Here is a 23,351-nt window from a genome sequence, read left to right as displayed (position 1 = left end):
ACGGAGGGTCACAACTGTTTTCTGCTGGAAATGAGGAACAGCTCTAGCTGAACTGCAGACAGGTTCACAGCGTATATTAATAGCTATCATACAATTTTCTCAGGGGTTGGAATTTCAAATCAGATTTTAAAGCTTAATTTAAATTTAAGTTAAAACTGATCCTACACGTCCCAGGATGCTATTTGATGGTATGTTGTTAGACCCTCTCTGCCAGGCAGCTAATTAGCCATGTCTTGTATTGCAAAGCTTCATTTAACAATGCATCTCCAAGCCAAGGCTGATGCTGATCCCGTTTCAGACTGAAATATGAGGTCAACACATCAGTGTTACCCGGAAATTAATAGACAGAAATGTGATGCGTGAACCGAAATAAGTTTAAAACATGGCAGCAAATATGACTCTGCAGCCTCTCAGATGCCTCAAAATTTTTTATTAATTTGTCTACAGTATACAAATATTCACACACAAAATGTTGTCAAAAAAAAGAAAAATAAGCCCCTGTCTCGTAAACATTCATTTTCTCCTCTGTTGTATCCTGTTTCCTTCGTTGTGTGCGGTGTTGTTCACGACCTTCCTTATATTCTTTTTCTTCTCCCTCTTCTTTAAAAACAGAGGCCGCTGGATCCTCATCCTGTCACCCGGACACACCTTGTGCACGGCATCGACCACTGACATTTAGTCAGGCCATCGTGTCATCACGCGACCCGCCGTGTTAAGCAGCAGCAGGACAGCCAGGACCAGGATGAAGGGGAGAAGAAGGCAGAAATCACAGTGTGAAGCAGGAGCTCTTGACATCAGTGCGCTCGGTGCAGGCCCAGAGGTGAGGAACGGGACCGTATTGCATGGGTCGGCGCCGAGCTTAGTGTATGTTGGTGGTGGCGGGAGGGAGGGAGGTGGGTTGAGGGGGGTCAGGTCTTGGTGTATCTTACAGATCTGGATCAAAACTTGTCTTTTTTTGAAGAAAATCCTTAGTGTTAATCTTTAAAACACCTGGAAACACAGACGCGGGAGGCCATGCCATCAAAAAACCATCGGCTGTGGAAATTACATTTGTTTTTTGTTTTTAAAAATGGCCTTCCAGCAACTGCCTGGCACTCAGGTATCCTCAGAGTCATGACATTCCACCCACAAAGCGAATTCATTGCACATCAGTTTGATCAAAATCTGTCAGTGGCACCAAGTTGGACCAACATGGGGACAGAGGGGAAAAAGGAAATGGTATGCTGTATGGCTGCAGGATGCAGTTAATCAAGTAATAAGGGAGAACTAGATTACAGGAGACAAGACTGGCATGGGTTAAATCTGCATATTCAATAAACTCTCTTCAGCAAAGATCAGATTATAGGGACCCCCACCAATCTACTCAATTTAAAAACATCTATAGAACATAATGTGAAAACAAAGTGTGTGTGTGTATGTGTATGTATATATATATATACACACACACAGACACACATAGCTGTGTGTTTTTTAGCTGTCCATAAGCAGTGACTTTGAAGACGCATCAGATAATTTTGGCTCTGACATTATGTGTTGCATTTTCACTGCCGCTGCTCATGTTTTCCCCTCATCTCTGTATCTTTATTCAATATGTACTCCGCAAGCAGCGGCGCTTTCCCATAATACCAGGAAAGCAGTAGTGCAACAAACTTTTAGCATGACCCCCCCCCCCCAAAAAAAAAGGGGGGGGAACTTGAATAAGTACATGGGTTTATGACTCAAACACTTCACAAGATGCATTTTTAGAATTTTGAATGGGAAGAAATAGAAAGTCGTCAGAAAAATATCACAATACAAATTGTGACCTTTATTTTTCTGGGTGTTTTTCGTCAGTTGCTGTAGTTATTGAGATTTTTTTTTTTTTCAGTAGGAACAGCAAACATTGTTCTCTACTAGACATTGACAGACATTTTGTGCTTGAAAATAAATCCATGGACTGCACCTTTAGGCCCTTAAGCATAGTGGCTTTTTGGTTTGAACATAAAGTAACATTAATAGAAGACCACAAGCGGGTCACATGTTGTGGCTGCCTAGACAGGAACTCTCATGACCTTTCATTGACCTCTCCGTGACCTTTGCAGGTTTTCCCATGAGGCTGAGTGAACTAAATAAAAAGGCATTATTGAAAAATAAGGCTACCAGTCTGGGACGTTTAGAGGCACCCAGACTGAGCTACATTCCATCTTTGATGACAAAAACAGGAAAATAAGAGAGAAAATGAAATGTTTTAGCTTACAGTGATGTCCTTTTTATTTAGTATTACCGCTAAAACAACTCCTTATTTTATTTCTCTCTTTTTCCTCTCTCACTATCTCACTTATTTTTTCTTCTTAAATAGGCTTTTTAATTTAGAGGAGGAGCGCTTGATTTTCTCTCCATTGTCGCTGGAGTCCTGGGAGGAGGTGCTCTGGAGCTTTTGTTCCCTTCCCACACTCCGGCCCTCCGAGTCCAGGGAGGTTAGAGATGGGTAACGCCCCACGTTAGGCAGCATGCTGGCGGGCAGCTGACTGAAGCTGTAGGACTTCTCCAGGATGCCGTTGTACATGCCCTTTCCTGTTGGCGAGGTGACGCCCCCCTGTGTGAAGATTAGACTTTTGGACTCCGGGATGATGCAGGTGAGATCGGGTGAGCCTCTGTGTGCAAATGAGTGGTGCTCCAGGGCCGGGGAGGGCGAGGTGGAGGGCGGACCCGACGGGGTGGTGGCTGGAGTTGGAGGGAGAGGAGGCGGCGTGGAGTCCCTGAGACTGCTGCTGCTGCTGCTGCTGGTGGTGTGGGTGGTGGGGGTAGGGGTGGAGGAGGGAAGCTCCACAGTTTGGCCGAACAGCAGCAGCTCCTCACGGGAGATCTTGCGGTAGGGGGGCTCCGATGTGGTGCCGGGGGTGGGCATCTGCTTGCGGCCCATAGAGGAGTTGAGAGAGTCTGTGTCAGAGCTGCCCTCCTGGGTCGGTTCCCTGAGGAGAGAGACACCAAGGTCACAACTCAGACAGCCAAACAAAAGGAGAGGACTCTCTCTGGCCTTTTAACAGTTGGAAAGCAAATTTTCTAATTGTCTCACTTGTCTCACAATTCTTTGTAAAATAGGGACATGTGGTTGTGAGAGACACTCGGCTAATGCTGTGTCTTCTAAGCAAGAATGGATGAGGGGATTGTTTTTTTCTCAGGTTTGTAATGTCACTGAGATGATAGATATTTCATACTTCTGGATAGAGATTAATTTTTTTGCCAGTCAAATTAAACCTCTTTTTTTTTTTTTTTTTATGTCATCATGACCTGTATTACTTCTGAGGTCATCAACAGGCTCCGCCCCTGAAAGATAATTTCATTTACTGTCATTTATAAACTGCTGCTTTTTTCACAGGCACCCTGAAGCCTGCAGCTTCAACAACATGTGGCTGATTTTTGGATTTTTACAGGTAAGGAGCTTCATGCCACCAATACAATTAATGTCACATCAGACCAATGAAATTACTGAACAGGTCACAGTGGACCAATTAAATAGTTTGAATTAAATTAAACGCACCCACACTAGATTCTTCAGCTCAGTCATTTATTTTGTGCTTCGTGCACACACCCTTATGAAAAATGCACAAAGCAAGGCATATACAAAACAGTTTTTCTCTTTAAATTTAGCAGGTGCTGCTTATATTCAGGTGTGCTCTATAGTCAGAAATTACGGTAAATAGATACACCAGCTTGTTCTCCTCCCCAGGTACTGAGTGGAAACACCTACAGAGGGCTCAGCATCAAACTTCACTCTTAAGGGGAAACGGTAACAGTATGAAATGGGCTTTTCAATTGTTGATTCATTTTAGTGAATGACAAATGATGTTCTATCTGGCTGAAGATATCTGGTTCTATTTTCTTTGGGAGATAACATCCTGCTTGATAAGTAATTATTGTTAATTATTTCATGTGTCTTCCAGGTGCTAGATGACATCCAGAGAGAAAATGATCCCATTCACCCCAAGCTCAAAGCATCAGTGTGAATGTCTGCATAAAACACCTGTGAGTCCAAACTGTAAAACCATTCCGCGGCGTTCCGGCCACCGCTACATACCCCCTCCTATCCGAGCTGAACATGATATGTTCGTCGTCTGCCTCGGGGTGATAGGAGAGGGACGAGCTGGCCATGGACAGCAGGTCGGGGTCTGGAGACATCAGCGAAGACTGCGGGGAGCTCAGCAGGCTCCGGCGGGAACGACACAGGCTGCTGCTGCGCGTCAGCGAAGGTCGGATCATCGACGCCGCTGAGTGGGGAGACATAAAAACTAGAAGCTAGAACCAGATGAAAGTTTGTCACGTTCCAGTCTTCTGAAATACTTACTTGAGAACTGTGGAATGATGGGAGGCGTATCCTCATCCAGGTCATCCACTCCTCCTGCGATGGGGTAGGGAGGCACCGACACTCGGGGCATGACCACCCAGCTGTGGTCGGAGTAGAGGCTGGCCGTCAGGCTCGGCAGCCCCGAGTTATTGACGACAGGGAAGCCGCAAAGCTTCTCGATCTGCTGCCAGCGGTGGAGCCGCTCCCTCAGGCACGCCGTTACCTCTGACAAGGCTTTCCTGATAAGCACAGGTCAATGTCAACAGGCGAGTATCATACTTTTACTGCAGCTGTGTGGAAGTTGACACTGTGCAGCCAGATATTGTTGCTTTTGGATTAATCCCTGAACACACAAAGAATACTGACTAGATTAAAAAAGTGGTTTTGTTGCTGCTTTAAATGTGGTCAAAAGTACATGCTGTAGGATAGCATACATAACTGCAGGCACCAGTGCTATAATAATGATAACATGACGTGCTTTTAATGTGGCACAAAGACCTTTTAGTGTCATATTCAGCACATTAATGCAAATCAATACCGATGTGGCTGACTTAATGGCACAATGAATTCTCCCACAGTCATAAATTATGTTGATGTTATGTCTACAGTCACTCAGCAACTGTTGCATCACATTAATGGTGTGTGTGTCATGCAGTTGTCTCACTTTGCTTCCAGTATCTTGTGGTCCACCTCATCCAGTGATGAACTGTGGGCGACGTGAAGCGTTCCAAACACAGAGCCCCTCTTCTTTTTTATCTTCTCTGCCTGAAATGCACACAAAACATTCATCATTTCAGTTCACACTAAGGTTTGTCTGGGAGATATGCCATTTCCTTCTAGCAGCGGTTCTACTCGCCAAAAGACTGCAGTAGTAATGTGTGATATCTTACATTTGTACTATAGGTCCTACCCGGCTGCACCAAGCTGCTTTTAAACAAAACTGGCTGTAAACTGCAGAGAGATGGATGCAGCCCAGCGCCAGGAGCTTTGGTGGCAGCAGCAAGCATGAACGTTTTGAAAAGTTAGAAGCTCCAGGTCACAGCATGTACTACAGCTTGTTAGGAGCAAGGTGAAAACTGAGGTAGGTGTGATATTGGCTGAGCTGTCAGGTCATCTCCTGTCAGTCTGTACCCAGGGCAGAAAGTAGAAAGCTTGAAAAAGGAAATAAAATATTTGACAGTGCACTGGGCATGTGTGTAATGTGTTCAGTTATTTCTAAATATAACGCTTTGAACATTTTTAGGAATGTTCATAAGCAGCTTCCATTAGTTATTAACATATCTCTTCGCAGTGATAAGTTCCTAAACACGTGGAAATGTTTTTCCATTTAAAAACCCTTCGAGCACATTACGCTGCGAGGGGGCACAAAGACTGATTTAATGCTCAGGAAGTCCGATAGTGGAAGGAGACACTTACCTCGTCTTTGGCCACGCACAGCTGAAACTCAGCGTTCTGTTTTTTGATGTTGTAGTACTGAACCTCCACCTCGTGTGTCAGCTGCAGCCACTTCTGAAGAGCTTCAGGGACCGAGCGCTCCGACTGCATCTCCTTCTCTGCTCGCTTTAGAGCCTTTCGCACCTGCGCAGGAGTCACAAGGGTCATTTTACTGTTGCATGCAGAATAATCTCAGTGACATTTGTGGACGGGCCCCAACAGGCCACTTTACCTGTACCAGCTCTTCCTCGGCGTATTTGAGGCGGCTCAGCTCACACTCAGCTCCCTCTCGCAGCTCTCGAAGCCTGTGAGCCTCCTTTTTGGCGCCGCTGATCTCATCCCTCATTTTCTGCTCGAGGTTTTGCTTTTCCACCGCCACTGTCCGGTTCTCCTCCTGAGCTTTTTCCAATCTGAGACGTGAGAGGAAACAGACAAGTTGCTGAGGATGCTTAAAGCAGATTAAATACATCGCATCCACATTTTCACATTTGAATCTGATGGCCTCACCGACTCTGCAGGTCAAACAGGCTTTGCTCTGCGTGCTGCAGGCTCTCCAGATCCTTCATCATCTGAGAGATGTGCACCTTGCTGGATTTGTTTTGCACATAAGCAAACCAGCAGCCCCCAACACCGATCACTATGGAAACCATCAGGACAAAATCTTTCATCCAGTTGTGTTGTGGACCTGCAAAGGGAGAGCAGAGAATGAGAGAACTGGTACATTTAAAAATACTGTTCATTTTTCAAGCCAAAAGAAATTCAGATGGTAATTATTATCAGCGAACTGTGATTTCAGTTTCAATGCAGTTCATACTTACGGAGTGGAGGACCAAACAGTACTGCGTCAAGCGCCTTTAGGTTTAGTTTTTGTTTATGCCGCTGGTCTAATATCTTTAGCTGCATCGACATAAAAGACGGTTCATTTGCCGCTATTCTGAAATGTGAAGTCAAAGGAAAAAAAAAAAAAAAAGCAGTGAGTTCAGTTACTTCTTTTCTCATTAGGTTTACAGATTTAAAAATGTTTCATCACTGTCACATGAACAATATCTAAGGTATAAGGCAACAAACATCTTGACATCATTCACAGCCGAAGAAAGCAGATGCAATGGCTGAATGAGGGTGTTTCATGCATTTTCATTCTCTCGGCTCTAACTTATCGGTCTCTGTTTCAACCTACCCAGGTCATTAAGTAAAACACTTGACAGCTGCAAATCTATAGTAACTATTCCCCATGACAGTTTGAAGCTGCTCCAAAGGTGTCACAACTGACAGAAATTAAATTGCAAGAGAAACCTGATGGATGATTAAATTGCAACTATATCTGGCCTCAATCTAAAAATATCAGTATTGATCTTAAAAGCCTCACATCGCTCAAATCCTCCAAACAACTCCAGGTATTTTTTCTTTTTTTTATAATCTTCCCACCAGGGGCGTCGGCATGCCATCGCCATCTTCTCTAACGTCTTAGACACCATGGCAGACAGGAAATATGCCCCTTTGCTGTGACATCATTTCAGCCCTGTGGTGTAACATGAAACCCCTCAATAACCCCCTCTGGTCCAATCATGCCGTACATGCAATTTGAAGCGAGTCACATTCCGCAAGCGCTAGTTTCTCCTGTAATGTCAGATCCCAGATTACGTCATCAACAACTTGATCCTCATGGCTCCGTGTGGAAGAATTCAGGGAATTTCTGAGGACTCTGAAGTAACTAATCTGTCCAGAAAAAGTCACCTGCATCCATCTGAGCTCTGTTGGCCCTGCTTAGGATCACATAACAAACCTTGATCTGGCCGTACAAAAGAAAAAAATCCAGAAGCCTCTGAAAGCTTTTTCTAATGAACAAGGTGCAGAATGTACCTGACCAGGCTAGTCATGCTCCCCTTGTAGTGCCTTTTACAACCAGCAGTGGGCAGCATTAAACAGCAATGAAAACTAAGGGTGCCTCTGGGTCTTGTAACAAAGATCATAATATTGCTAGACTTCATAAACAGCTTCACTGGCCAGCAAAATAAGAGCATCTTAATTAGAGCCAAAGAAATGGCATTTCTTGAAGTTGCACTAACCGAGGTAAGGTGTTCCCTGTGACCCGGAATTCCCGGAAGTTCTTCTCATACTGCGGCAGCTCCACCGACTCCTTCAGCCACTGCACCGTGTCCTCCACGGTCCAGTTGTGGACTGGAGAAGTGGAGAAAGAGCAGAAGGATTGGCAGGTTTAGCCAAATGAGTCAGAAGAATAAAGAATAAACAGCTCTGAAATAAGTAAATACAGCAAGTACAATTTCTTCAAAGATTCAGCATGAAAATTTGTCAAATAATCACGAATGATGCTCAAGCTAAATTTTACTGTTTTTTTTAGATGAAACAGTTTAAACGTAGAGTCATGAATAAAAAAAGTTACAGTTCATGATTGACTTTTTTTTGGGACATTCTTCACCAGTGTGAGCCATGAAAGGATAAAAAAAATCCTAATTAAGAAATGCACCGTATATATCTACAGCTGTACATAAGCCAGAAGGCCAGGATGTTGATTTTAATTACTACAGGAATGTGAGCGCATGTTAAAAAGCTGTTCCAACACATACTTCCATAGTGACAAACGAGCAGCAGTACACACAGGCTGAGAGTGACAGATTAGTGTGACAGGGCCGTTTGAAGACAAACCACTGATGTGATTTAGTGTCAGAATTTGTCTCCCATCTGAAATTTAAATAAGAGGAGCAGCAGAAAAATTCATTTACAAGAAAAGTTTGTGATTGAAAAAAAAAAAAAAAAACACATTTGCCCCTGAGCATCTTAATAATTAAAATAACACCAGCAAGTGATGATTAAAACCACTCAGAATTGCAAATGGGGCTCTGTGACTAAATAAGTCCTTAAACATTAATGAGTGTCTGCACACGACTTTTTATATCACATTGTGCAGAGAAAATACGAGGTCAGACTTCATTCTCGGTAAACACACTCTAAAGTGCAGTTCATTGTTTGGCCTTCAGTCCCTGAGCTGTTGATCTCATAGAAGTCCACTTCAGGTTTCTGAGCATTGGAAAGTCACATGAGACGTCGTCCTCAAAGACACTCAACGATGGTTGAGTGTCTTTGAGGACGACGTCTCACCTGCCTATTGCAATGATCAGTTGTTTTTTTGTTTTTGTTTTTTTTTAAGTTCACAGTTTAATGCACCTGAAATGTTCGTTTACTTCTTAATATATTTTCATTCCAATTTATCTTAAAACACTTTCTTAGAAATGTGAGAATTATGGAAAGTGTTGCACCCTTTATAGTACCAAGTGCATGTTTTGCAGTTGAAAGTCGATTAAATTGGCTGTCAGCAGACAAAAAAAATACTTTTATCTTTCAGTCATGGATAATTTTTCTTTTTGTGTCAAAGACTTAAATGGCAGCGCTACAAAAGAGCAATTTTATATTCAGGGTCTGTCACCCAATGACTAACTCAGCTACAAATATTAACAAGGTAAAATGATCCTTCCATTATTCTCCCTCTGCTTGCCTCAGCGAGCTTTTGTGTGTCTCTGGGAATGAAAGGGTGATGTGTTTGTTTAACTTTGTATTACCTTCAGAGGTCTTCCAGCCTCTCCACAGCTCTTCCACAGTGATGTGCTGGTCTTCACGGTGCAGGTTGCTGTGCTTGTTGGTTTGCTGCTGCTTCATGTCTTCTATTATAAACTAGGAAGAGAGGAGAAACACATTTTAAAATGAGTGTTTTCAGCGATGGACTCTGCTGAGACATAGAAGACTGAGCTTTTCTATGTATGTCCATGTGTGGTTTTGACAGAGGGAACCGCCGAAAGTTGGCTTTGCCTAAAAGTCTGGCTTTGGATCACGATCACACACACACACACACACACACACACACACACACACACACACACACACACACACACACACACACACACACACACACACACACACACACACACACACACACACACACACACACACACACACACACACACACACACACACACACACACACACACTTTCTTTTCACTCGCCTTTCTTCCTTTTAGGGACTTTGAAAAGAGAAAAGCAACACTTCCACCTGTGTGTGTCTGTTTCTGGCTCGCTTCCTTTAGAAGCGGCTTAGAACTAAATACCCCTGCACAGAAAAAAAAAAAAAAAACATAGCCAACAAATGCAGAAAAGAATTGCCAGTTACCTTAACAAGAAGGATGGCTGACAACACAACAGCTGAAAGCATTCACCTCAGAGCAGCGTGTTGGTGTGTGAGGTCCTGGCATCAGTCTTTGTGTAGAGCATCCCTGTTTGATTAATAATTACAGAAGTCCAGTGTCACGCCAGTCTGGAAGCATGTACTGAGATTTAGATCTTTCTAATTTTGCTAAACTACAGCAAGATTTTGCTGCACTTTTCAGGCAAAGACTGGAGGAGAACTCTTCGTTTAAGAAATTCCTGGCAAGACAGACAGCTGGAATTGGAAGTTTTTGCAAGAAATAACAAGCAGTGAAAGTTAAAGGTGCTGTTATTGGCATTTTTCTCAGGCTAAGCCAGGTTAGCCTTGTCTGAAGGCCAGCCAATGGATGCACACACAGTGAGAGTGAAAACGAGCCTGTTTCACAGAATGTCCAGCTTTCTTACATTTAAATCTTTTACTGCACTTTTCCTCCTTTGGAGGAATTGTGTGAAAATGATACGTACATAATAATTTCATGGACAACTTGTAAATATGCAAAGTTGCATGAAGCAACTTAATGTTAATATAAATATATTGTAAGATAGCAGGAAGTAGCAATTGTAGCCAAGGGAGCCGTAAAGAGAGGCTTAGCTGGTGGAATCATTAGCAAAGATGCTTAAGTGTGAATTCACAGAGGAATTGAAAGTTCCTTGGTTATCAGCCTCGGATTGATCAGAGGGGAGCTGAATGTACTGTTTGGAGCATAACACATACTGTCTTTGCAAGTCAGCAGCAAATAAAAGCTGCCACAAACCCAGAGGGTACAAAGAAAGTTCAAGTTGGAGGAGAACACTCATCAGTGACAATGACTGACTACAGCGTGTTAAGTCACGTAAAATTGAATGCTGAAGTGGGTGTTTTGACATTTCTCTCTGCAATGAATCATAGATACAGATAGAGTTTCATGTCTGAACTGATGAGAATAAAACAACACACCCAGATTCCCACACAGCTTGAAAGATGTCAGATGCCTGCAGTGAGACACGAGTCATCATCAATGCTCCACTGCACCAAAACCCTCAAAATGGTCCTAAAAGCATCGCAAACTGCTGCATTTATCATGACACAGACCGGCACGCTTCTCAAAAACACCAGCTCTCTCACATGTCCACTGTGTGCAAAGAGCGCTGCGAGCCTGACAGCGAATACACAATCGCAGTCAGGTGTGGAGACACCGCCTGCTACAAATGTGTCCCGCCATGCACACATTTTCTCGCTGTCACAGAAAAAAAATCTGCTGTGAGATTCAATCCAGCCACATGCACTCATTTAAATATATTCTAATAACACTGGTAAGAACTGATCATTTACATAAAAAAAAATTCAACTATTTCATGAACACAAAGTCATGCACAAAAGGATTTGCTTGCTAGCTCGCTATCTCAACCAAGAAATGTTAGAAAATGGTAGAAAATATAAAATCTGTCTTTGACAGGAAATACTTTTACACTGGAGATTTAACGTGTCAGGACAAATAGGCGCTGAATTCTCACATCACGTTATCAATCTACAACCATTTGATAAAGTAATCCTTTAGGTGGGCGACAATTTCTAACTTTCAGTCAACAACAGTGATTTCCTCTTAAAGCTGCCTGAATGTATAGTTTTCCTCAAGGAGGCAAAAATAAAAAGTAAAAGCTCTGCAAGACTTTGTTTCTCCTTCAGTTTTATGCCAATCTGATATAGTAGTGCAGAACAAAGTGGTGACCTGTTGATGGTTTCATTTTGCTTTTCTTATTAGAGATAATAAAGACAAAATACATGATAAGAGAATCTTGACACTCACATGAGTGGATCCAACAGATGCATAAAGAAAAATGGTATTTGTGTCAGAAATGGACAAACTGCAACACCTACTGCAATCACAGGGTTGTAGAAACTACAGAAATATATTGAACCTTCAAATAATCCCAAAATGACTGTTAATCAGTTCATTCTGTAGCCTGTGATCACCCACGTCAGAGGATTTCCTGGGGGGCCCTCATTTGGGTCTGAAAAGCTTGTTCCTGACATCAGTGGTGGACAAAATGAGGCCTAAAACTTTTGGACTTTGCTGTTTTTCCCTCTCTTCGCCCTCTTCTTTCACAATATATATGCAAATGAGTTTTATCTCTGACGTCAAGCCAGGAAACAGCTAAAGGAACCAACAGTCTGCTGAGTCACTGGAGGGACTCAATGTGTGCAGTGCGAGTCCAGACAAATGTCCCTCAAAGCCCTTAATGCTCACTGTGCTTTATGAAAAATGAAGTCCTGCTGGTGATGCAGAGGAGCTAAAATAGAAGAATGGCAGTAAAATTAACTCAAGTCTAAATTTATTATTTAGACCAACTGCCTTCGTTTTGTTTTCAGATGATAAAACTTTAGTCATCTGATTCCGGTATTGAAGAATTATTGTGTAGTAGATAACTCACGGAGGATTCAAGTAAAAATATTTACAACAGTGACACAAAGATTAGAAGCTCTGCTGTTTTTTTGTAGTAGCTTAAAGTGCCACATCACAAATCTGCTTTTGGACAGTCGGGTAGGGCAGATTTGCATATTGGTCAAAGACATCTTTGTGATGTTTCATAGAGTCATATAAAGCATGTGATGAGCTATTGTGTGGTTGCCTTGTGGCCTCTGTGGTAAAGAGTTGAGATAATTGATAATTACAGCCGCACCGCGTTGGCCGTCAGAGAGCAAACGAAACGAATGCACGTTAAAAACAAAGCGTACGGAATGTGTGTTTACAGCAACAGCCACAAATTCTGAGTGTGACACGTAGTCGAAACACACACAGTGGCAAACAAAGACATGTTTGTTCCCATCAGATTCCAGATTCCCCCGATCCCCCTAGCTGTCTAAGTCTGAGATGCTTCCCATGAGCCTCTGCTCTCTAACAGTTCGCTGTGACTCCTTGAACCCCGTTATCGACCCATCTGCCCACATCAACTCGACTAATTTATTAAAACTGATTACATCCATCGCCCATCTATTATGGAAATGCCTCCATGATATACTGCCACATTAATCAAGCCCATTAGGTGGGTGAAATTGCAGATTAGCTGCATATTTGATTAATGGTTATTAATGTGTCCTAAATTTGGGACAAAAACTTTTGTGTACTTGGGGTTGATTTATACAACACACAAAACTACCTGGAGTGCAAGTGATTTATCACACATGACAACTGAGCAGCCTCAGCTATGAGGCCATCACTTTCATGATTTAATCTTCCTCAAGCTTTTATTTACAGAAGTCAGAAATCTGAGCCGAGATCAAAGAGGGTGTCTTTCACATAACAGTGCACTCTCTCTTAGAAGTGAAATCAAATTGAGTGTTATCGTGAGATTCTTAGAGCAGCAGAGGTCTCTGCTGTTGCTGGGTTCATTTAATTTTTTTCCCTTCTAAACGATCCAAATTATGAAAATCTTTGCAAAAAGTTTTGCTTTAGATCAAAGTCTCATCAAATATTTCTCGCAACAAAATAGATACTTCGACAAACTGACTTAAAAAGTGTGTAAAAACCTCCCTTAAACTACACAACACACAACACAAACTTACATCACTGTGGGCTACGTGTCACTGTGCTAACCCAGACTACAATGAGTGCACTTTTGTTTATGTTACTCACATAATTTTAAAATGACACTGAACAGCAACATCTTCCAAAAATAACCCACAAAATATGCTGTCAAACTTATTTTTTCCTTCCCTCCGGTAAAGAGCAGTTCCAACAAAAACTGTCCACATTATCCAGAGCAGGTCACATTGAGTGTTATGTCTCTATTTGAGGCTTTAAATGTAATGTTCCCCAGAGAACATTCCCAGACAGGCCAACAAACACCCTGGAGAACCTTTTGAGAAACGAGTAGGACCTCCTCAAATGTCGTCTGATGGCTCTAACCCAAACACACGTAGGACATATGTGTGTGTGGACTCACACAGACGTAGAACAAGCCCAGTTTTTACACCAAGATGCGACTAATAAACCCCCCTCTGCTATGATGTGGGTTGGGCCCTTGCACTTTCAAAGTGATGCAACATGATCCAGCCAAGCGTCTCTTTGGCCCCATCACCTCGAGGAGAGGACATGCACCTGCTGTCCCCAGTGACTGCGAGATGATGCCCAGACTCACAGAGTCACCAGAGACAGTATCATGTCTTTGGGATACAGCTGTATTTGGTTCCTGTTGATATTCTTCCACGGTGGTCCAGTTACAGACGCTTTGGGAAGACAGTAAAAAAGTAATTACCATTGGTTTAGAGAATATAAATACACATTAAGAGTGCATTTCTTTTTGCATTTATTCAGACGGATGGCAGTTTAGATCTGAAAACAGCTTTGGGGATGGCAAAAAATAAGACTGCGCTGTAAAACTGACATTGTGTAAGTCATAAACTGCCAAAATCTACCTTTTACCCTCATCAAGCTAATTGATTTGGACAAAGCGCTATCTGCTCGCATCCCCTCAGGGCTTTGTGTGCTCTGCTGTGACTCTCTGCTCCAAACATCAACTTCAAGCACCATCCAGAGCCTTTCTTCTTCACCACACTGACTTGATATCTCTGTAGAATGACACTTTTTGGCCTCACCACTTCCCTGTTTGCTCTTTCTGCCTCAGCACAGCAACAAATGCTATAAGGTACTTCTGTGTGTAATGAGGATTGGAGGAAATATGGTTCCATGCTGCCGACCATCATGTAGCTGATGGGAATTAATCCGAAGGGCGATAGAAAGCCGAGGACGTTCAACAAACATACACAACTTGTCCTGTTCCCATATATGAACTCAATGAGTCAGAAACCAAGCACTGATACGAGCTGTGTAACATGGGCTGGTGTTAATAGGTCTGTGAGGGTTCATTGTCATTGTAACTTAGCAACACTGACTTGTGTATAGATACAGAGGAATTTAAAGGCTTAAACTAATGCGGATTTCAAAAGTAAACTGATCGAGTCAGACTGAAGAAAACGTCAGAACAGCAAAATAAAAAAAATTAAATCCACCTGACTAAAGAAATCAAGTATGTTAAGTCAAAATAAAAAAAGCAGGTGTTCACCTGAAGGCTCTCTGAAGACAACGTAGCCTAACTTAAGTGTTTGAAGACTATATTTAAACTGCCACAAATGTACGACAGGCCCATTAATACCTAATGTTGCCTTCAGTACTTAGATGACATAAAAGTCTGGCCACAGACTCCACGTCTGAAAAGTCAACTGTGTGCTTAAACATTTTTGCTGGTTTCGTGTCATTGTCCATACAACATGATCTCATTTTCTAAATTAAGATCACTGTTTCCCATTTATGCTTGAAAAACCATCTTTCTTTTTATTTGCTAAAAACGTTTAAATTTTCTGTGTCCTCATCTAAAATGCAGAAGCCACAACGGTTGTCTTGATCAGCTTTTAAATATGGTTTTACGAGTTTGTGCGATCTGATTAATAAATCATTTCCTTTACTGCCCTACATGCTCCACAAATCCACACAGCCATCAATATCATTGTCCCCATATATCTCCAATACTTCTGTGACAGCAAGACCTCATTTCATCCTTACCACCAGCAGAAGAATCTCTGAAATGCATGTCATGAAAAACTGGATATCCTGACCATGGTTTTAGCATTACAAATATGACCTTCCACTCGTCTTAGTCATCCTCTTAAATTTGGGGTAACATAAGAAGCGGTAGAAGAGGAAAAGCAGGAAGTACCACAGGATTTTTTTTTTTTTTTTTTGGCTGGCTGAGTGTACAGTTTCAGCTAGCTAGCAAAGCTGTGATGAGGATTTTGCCCGTGACGCCAGACAACCATCTCGTTCCCTGACCCCAGAGAAGTAGGCCACGCTCAATCCAAAGACTCCAATCTGAAGAAATGAATCGTTTGAAATAGCTGGCCTTCTTTTTTGTTGTTGTTTGCTTGATTGTTTTTCTTCAAGCAGTAGACTTTTAAATCTCTAATAGTGAGAGGCAAACGAATCTTTTCCCTTCACATCAGTTAACCTGCCCAGGAAAGTCCACACAAGACAATGTGTGTGTCTCAATAAAACTACAGACAGCCGTGACTGGTGAAAGGATCATCCATCATGTTATGAAACCCTGCGCCTCCTGCCAATGCAGGCGAGTGAAGAAGTTTGGAAATTCTCAGTAATCAGCGAAGGCAAAAACAACTTGTGTTTTCTGCCGGAACGGAGCCAACACAACTCATTTCCCTTATAAAGACAAAGGGTGAAACTGGGCTAAGAGGCTCAGAGTGACACTTTCTCACACAAGTATCACCCCCACATAGAGGGCCCAGCTTTTCACTGGGCTGCAGGGTATAACTGTTTCTCACACCAGCACTTCTCTACCAGTTAAAAATGACTCCTGCCAACACACACACACAAACACACGCACATCAAATGTGACCAGTGTCCCAAGTGGTTTCTCTTGAATGTATGAGGATGTTGATGACCAAGAGATGCACGGGGCATGGCAGGTCAGAGTGCTCTCAGATGTCAGCCTCTAGTCACTCACCGGGATGGGGCCCCCTCTCTCAAGACCCTCTAACACACACACACACACACACACACACACACACACACACACACACGATGACAAACTGCGAGTGTCACGATTGTCAACTTTTTGTTCTCGTGACACTTTCAGCTCAAATTTTAATGACATGAAATCTGAAATAAAGGACTGCTTTGTCACACTAACAATACACAGTCAAGGACAGGATGATCATGTGATTGTGTAGATGTTTTTGTGCATGCACGCACTAAAATAAAGATACATATAATAATTCAATATGTTTTTTTCAAAGTGTTATAATTATGTCTGTAAAAACAGCACTAAGGAAATAAATAATACTGACTCCAGTTGGTTCTCTCCTCTGATGACTAACTGCTAAATATTAAAATGGTTTGATGTTTTGGAGCAGTTATGGAGCCTGGCCCCGTCACTACAAACTAGTTAGTCACCCTTTGCACTGTAAAAGTAAATATTTACTTGAATGTGGTGATCCACTTACTGAGGTGACAGGAAGAAATTCTCATGTCAACACTTCAGGTTTAACAAGCATTTTGGTTTGCCTAAGCTGCTGCTCTATGAGCTACTGGGCTTTTGGAGTGGTGGCAACAGGAGCAAGTCCATAACAACCACAGCATGAAATCCAAATCAGCTTTCCCATAGACAACATTCAGATTTTACAATCAGAAACATTTTGTTTTTGTTTGTCTGAAAAGAAATGTCAGCTGAGCAAATTAGCTCAGCTTTCATGAAGCAATGAGACAACTGAACCACTGATCCCAGTGGTTTGATGCTCATTATGGCTGTCATCCATTCTTATTCATGTAGTAATCTCATTTGCTTTGGGACACTTTCAGGAGGTCACATTTCCCAGGTTGGCAAACACCACTTTAACCCTTAAAGGTCACACTTGTGATGTTTAATATTAATTATGCCTCTGCATGGAGGTCAGGTGACCACACAAAGCCCCTGATGTGGATTGACGGAGCTCACCTCCACACTCTCGTTGACCTCTATTCCCCCGTCGTTGTCGTCGTCCAGCTGTTTGTGGATGTGCCGCAGTGCCTCCAGGCTGAAGCGGTCGGCCTCCCCCATGCATGGTGGCATCACTATGAGACAGGGGTCTGAACGGGGGGGGACAAAGGAAAGCTCAGGTCAGAGATTAGATTAAATACCACATGGAGAAGTTTACACAATCAGCATGAATGTGTGTCACAGACAGTTAGCATAGTTGCAGACTAATGCGTCATGTTTACATGTTTAGCTCTGAGTTATGTACACCTGTGTGGATTCTGCCTCCAGCTGCAGGTGGCAGCACAAAGAAACAACCGATTTTGCATGACTGACATCGTCTCCCTCACATGTTTGGTTCCACAGGAGCTTAGTGGCAGACTCATTTTCCTCCTGAGCTCACCCTTTCAGGCCTGTGGCTTGTTCCACCTACGCTAAGCAGCCTGACCTCACCCGCCCTTCAGGCATTTTGGAAAACGCACTCCTGTTGCATGTAAAAAGAAGGACAGGTTGTAAAATGAGTTTATGTGCCATTAGCTTCTCCTGAAATTCTTCAACATAAGATCACTCCAGCAAGTAAAACAGGTTATCCATCGTCTGACACATTTCTGTGGATGGCTTTGATTGTCATCCTAGAAAAAGCCAAAAACAAAAAAAAACATGTACTTCCAACAAGGCTCTGACACTGAATCTGAAGTTTTGTCATAACTTAAAGACTAAAAGAATGACAGACTGGGTAACTGAGGATGAATAAAGCAGGCCACAGTCCACTCCGGGTTCCTGCAGCACGCTGTCGTGTGCTGTTGCCATCCCTGCAGAGTCCCCAAGGAGCCCCCCAACCCCTTTTGTTTTTATTCACTCCACCTCCCGTCCCACCAGGGAAGTGAGCCCATTACTTCCAGCCTTCCAAGCCAGGGACAGTTGGAGCTGGCAGGGATCCAAAGTGTCTCAGCGGAGCCACAAAACACACACAGAACTGAACAACCACAAATCAGTAGCTGGTACACAAACAAACACGCACACATACAGAAACCACATTTTAATAGGATTTACGTTTCCGTCCTAAAAGAGATACATAAGGACTTTTAAAAAGCTTAGCTAACCTAGCTGCTTGTTAAACTGTGGGTCCAAGTCCCGCCAGGCCTAATACATATTGATGCGCCACATTTTGGCAGCAGACACAAAGCCAAACAGCAACTGAGGCTGAAACAAAACACCAAGACAACAACTGGAAGGTGACGTGGACCCCGACACATGTATCAGGCTTTTAACGGCTGTTTGAGGAGCTATAGAAAAGCCAACAGGAAAAAATAAAAGCAAACAACTGGCAACATTGCAGAGTTGAAGTGTCCATTCGTTGGGAATTTCATGAAACGTAGGCTTTGAGGGCCTCCAGGCTACTTAAATTCCTTCAGTTTCTTTCAAGGCTTTTATGATAATCAGTTTTGTCTTTTGTTTTTTTCTTTTTTTTTTTGGCAAGAGCCACATTTACAAATCTCAAATGTAAAAAGAAAAAGAAGAAGCATATGCACAAGCACAAATAACCTACAGGCCACCGTAGGGTATTGTCTCTGATGATGATATTAGTTATAGAGCCGACACTCAGCAATCCAGAGAGGTCTGATTGGACCTGAGGGAGAGGACACTGGGAGACCAGGACTGTGACTGGACTGGGACTGCTGAAAGGTTGTTCTCTGGGAAACAGATAGCCACTGTGGTTTTAAAATCTCCACCTGCTAACACGATGCTGCAGCAGCATTAAACAAATTACTCGACATGAATGCGTTTTGACCGAGCTGCCGCAATTAGAGAATCACCAGCTCACTTTTGGCCTCGCAAGATACGTTGCATGATGGGAACCTGGCCTCCTTGACCTCTAATTTAAAAGGCTGGTGTACTGAATGGATGCTCATCCAAACAAACCAGCCGTACACGCCACACTTCAGTTTTGTAGGCTTTCTCTAAAATAAGACCGTAGCTGCAAAAGTGCCTCTATGAAGAGCAGGAAGTTTTGTCAACATAATACAGCTCTTCCAGATTAACCTCTTTTCAACCATGTCCATCTGTGTCCCATCAAAAAAAGCATCTAATGCCTGACACAAGTTACATAATGCATTTGCTTAGCTTGCAAGGGCCGTTTACATAGCCTGTTGTTTGCATAGCATGCATATCTATTTGGCTGTTTGGTTATTTAAACAGGCAGAACTCAAATACTTTACTGGTGTTTTATACTCTCTCTGTCAGATGACTGAACATCCTATTGTTAGTCCCAGTTTAATTTTTTTCTGTTTTACCAGGATGTCAGAATTGATCACAACTTTCAATGATGTTGAACTTCTTTTATTTTCACTTCTCTTCTATACTAGCGGCCTAATTCTGTTCTGCATGTGTACAGAAATCTTCTGATCTTCTGAAGCTCAGACAGAAAAAGACAACTGTGAGATAAAACGCTGTCATTCACTGACAGTATTTTGGCCAGCCCACCCGGCGTGCAATTCAGAAATATGACAGCACAAAGCCTTCCTTCCCAGGTGCCCTATTTTTTGAGTATGCCTGAGTGTGTTACGGGACATTTGCTAGCGACACAGCGAGGGAACCATGTGACAGGAAGTTGCTGTCGGTGACCCCCAGCATTCCAGGGGGACGCACGTAAAAATAAAAACAGCTGGGAGAAGCTGTCCCAAAAGATGACAAAATTGGAAAAGCACTGGGTTATTTTTAACCCATCAGGCTCCCAGTTGTCAGGATGTAAGAGTGCAACAATGGCAGAGGTCTCCCCTGCTCAAAACACACATGCAGATGTTAAGTACACACTCACGGCAGGCAAACACAAACAGGAAAGTGGCTGTACAGTAATTTACTTTGCTATAACTCACAAATGCGTGCAAGCTGTCACAAAGTGCAGCAGGTCTGCTTCAAAAGAATCTGATAACAAAAGCACTTACTGTCAGCTGCTTCCTTCAAAGTGAGTTCTAGCACTTCAAAATATCTATTTTTTTGCATGCTATATGCATTCCATTAAGACAGCTCTGACTTTATTTTTTTGCAAAAAGCTTTTAAGTGGGTGACAGGAGAAGAGGAAAATGAGTGTGCGGTGTCTAACGTTTTTACTGTGACTTTTTGGGGACTTCCTTGAACCAGCTCCCTTGTGACATGCAGACATGTTTACGCAGTTAACTCCGTAACTAAATTCCGGGTGCGTTTGGTCTATTCAGATGGTAAAAACAACAAAGTGTCAGATAGAGTAAACATTTATTCACGTTCAGCTAATGTGACAGAGGTGACAACAGGAAAAAAATTAATTCCTCTACACTCTTTTTCACCTCAGACTGGCTGCATCTTCTCCTAATACAACACCACATTTTGAAATGTAAAAGACCAGACTATTTATATTCTGCATCACAACGGGGAGGGAACTGTAACATAGTGACAGATTTCTTGACGATGATTCGGTGATGCACTTGGCTTGATGGTCAAAAACAGCACGGAACAATGAACAAGTGTACTCTTTGCTCTTTTTTCTTTTTAAAAACTATTTGATTTCAGACATTTATCATAGAAATTAAGCAAAAAGCAACAGTAAAATAAAGACATCATTTTAATGCACTTGATGGTGTTTGTACACACTAAAGAAAAGGTGGACTTTTGAATGGACTTGGGACATCAACACCTCTTATCAGGCCCTGACAGCTCACAGAGCTTTCGGCCAGGGAGAAGGAGGTTGACTGCATCTCATTTCAAACCCAATCTTGGATGTGGAGCCACATTCAGTGTAAGAATATCCCGGCTTTGGGAGGGGAGTGGCTGGGTGCGGGCAGAGTCGACGTGAAATTAAGATGCAGGATGTGATGGGTTTGACATGCAACTCTTGGGAGCCAACGGGACTGAAGCGGTCTCTTCTTACCCTGCAAAGATTTCCCAGCGTCTTCAGCTATTTCCTGCTCTCACACAGACATTGTGTCTGCCTCTCTGAAGTACAGACATAGCAGACACACAGACAACAAAGACTACATATATAGCGCCTGGCCTTGAAAGAGAAGTGCTAAATGGCATTACAGGTGACGGCAGACTCAACCAGCCAAGCGAGATAAAGCAATGAGGAAGTGGGCTCAAAAATATGCAGGCAAACCTGCTAAGACCAAGTCTGAACCGTTCCATAGTCAACATTAAGACATCAACCACAGGTCATAAACAAACAGCTAAACAAGAAAACTAAAAAGCCTGAAATCATCTCTGTACTGCACAAAACATTTTCATTGCTATTTGCTTTCTTTTTTTTTTTTTAAGCTGTTGACCACTTCTTTTTCATTAAGCACCTTTACATATGCAGATTAAAGCCCCAAGATACCAAATGAAAAGTCTGGCAAAAGTTTCACATTTCCAGGAAGATCATTGAGCCAGTCTGCTTTGGACCGTCATCTTGCTCGAGGATACTTCAGCACAGCAGGCGTTCAGTCTTGAACTTGAGTCCTGCAGCTGTGATATAACAACAGCAGTTACAACACGAGTTCAGGAGACCTCCTGCTTGAATGTCACTCGGCTCTCCAGCCATTCTGTGCAGCAGGGCCCACCCATAGCACATCTTTCTCCGTACATACACTATATTACCGTGCTGTGACAGCCATGTCAGCAGTTCATTAGACCCGCTGGCTCCGCACCAATCTCTTATCAGCTTTCACACATTCATATATGTATCTACCATGTGAAAGATAAATGAGATGTTGCGTACATTATGTCTGCGTTTTACTGTGGATGGCCTTTGCTGCAAGGGGCGCCTCACATGACTGGCCAAATACCCTGCGATCATTAAGAACCCAGCTAAAAAAAAAAATAAATCCAGACAGCGATGTGTTCGGTGCACAGACGAGATGCTCCAAATCATGTGAAAGTGGGGAGACAGGGAGGAATGTGTACCAGACGCGTCCCCTGTAACCAGTGCCCATATGGCAATGTCGTAAGTCAAAGTGACGGGTCGGTCTTAAAGGCAAGTAAATAAAGCTTCTAGAGAGTCTACCATTTCAGCTCATCAGCAGCCATTAATAAGACACAAATATCATTAGCCGTCCACAAATGCCACCAGCTTGTGCAAAGAGAATCAGAGAGAGTGAGAGCGTGAGGTGGAAGAAGCAGCATACAGAATACAGGGTCTGCATTATACTCTCATTTTACACAAGCTCTTAAATTGGAAAGATCACGAGCATTTATTGAAGAACTGACCTCTCTGCTTTTTCCTATTCAACACAGTGACACAGTAAACTTCGGAAAAAGAACTCTGGAATGACTTTCGTGAAGTGATCAGCAGGAGGGAAAGAAGCTGACAGGCAGTAGAAAATATCTAAAAATCAGATAAGCGCCCTCGCAAAATAAAAACTAAACTTTTTCCAGGCTTTGAGGCTTTTGTTATGCGTCAGCTGCTGTTTTGGTGACAGGTGAGCTTTTTAAATCTCCACAGTGCCCTTGGGCATTCAAACATTTGAAAGCAAAAATCATTAATAAGCAAGCACAACAACAAATTGCCATTCACAGACTGCAATTTAACTTTTTCCTAGACAATAATCAAAACTTTTCTTTTTTTAATTCATTGATGCACCAGCACCCAGGCCAAGGCTGAATATATTGTCTGAATCAACATGTCTCAACAAAACCTGACCCATCCATTGTGGCCTCGCTAAATGTAACAAGACGTGAGAATAAAACATTATGTAATACAGGTGGAGGTGGAGCGGGATCAGCTCAGGCAGCTGTAGTAAAGGAAGGAAACTAATGTGTGAATCCAAAGTAGTGTCAGACAGGGCAGATAAAAGTTCAGCCTGCTGCAGTCGCACACGCTGAAACTGCAGATAAAACCGAGCCATTTCCACTGAATCAGGGTCGT

The 23,351-nt window shown here is 42.7% G+C and overlaps 1 protein-coding gene across 2 annotated transcripts in view; it reads right to left on the bottom strand.

Moving 5' to 3' along the window:
* Positions 1–410: 410 nt before the first annotated feature.
* stim2b (stromal interaction molecule 2b) overlaps positions 411–23,351 on the bottom strand; it is a 32,164-nt gene continuing 9,223 nt past the window's right edge. Inside the window, exons 2-12 of one of the 2 annotated variants that reach the window (XM_029526633.1) lie at positions 17,459–17,589; positions 9,334–9,445; positions 7,825–7,936; positions 6,577–6,692; positions 6,266–6,443; positions 5,991–6,168; positions 5,741–5,902; positions 4,989–5,089; positions 4,325–4,563; positions 4,058–4,247; positions 411–2,951 (exon numbers count right to left, since the gene is read on the bottom strand). In XM_029526633.1, coding sequence (XP_029382493.1) covers positions 2,318–2,951; positions 4,058–4,247; positions 4,325–4,563; positions 4,989–5,089; positions 5,741–5,902; positions 5,991–6,168; positions 6,266–6,443; positions 6,577–6,692; positions 7,825–7,936; positions 9,334–9,445; positions 17,459–17,589 — 2,153 coding nt within the window. In that variant the 3' untranslated portion in view covers positions 411–2,317. Of the gene's footprint in view, positions 2,952–4,003; positions 4,248–4,324; positions 4,564–4,988; positions 5,090–5,740; positions 5,903–5,990; positions 6,169–6,265; positions 6,444–6,576; positions 6,693–7,824; positions 7,937–9,333; positions 9,446–17,458; positions 17,590–23,351 lie in introns of both variants that reach the window. The other variant, XM_029526632.1, reaches the window with a different exon arrangement.

This window comes from Echeneis naucrates, chromosome 18 (genome assembly GCF_900963305.1).
Source record: "Echeneis naucrates chromosome 18, fEcheNa1.1, whole genome shotgun sequence".
NCBI classification, from domain to species: domain Eukaryota; kingdom Metazoa; phylum Chordata; class Actinopteri; order Carangiformes; family Echeneidae; genus Echeneis; species Echeneis naucrates.
This window is presented reverse-complemented; position numbering and strand designations above follow the sequence as displayed.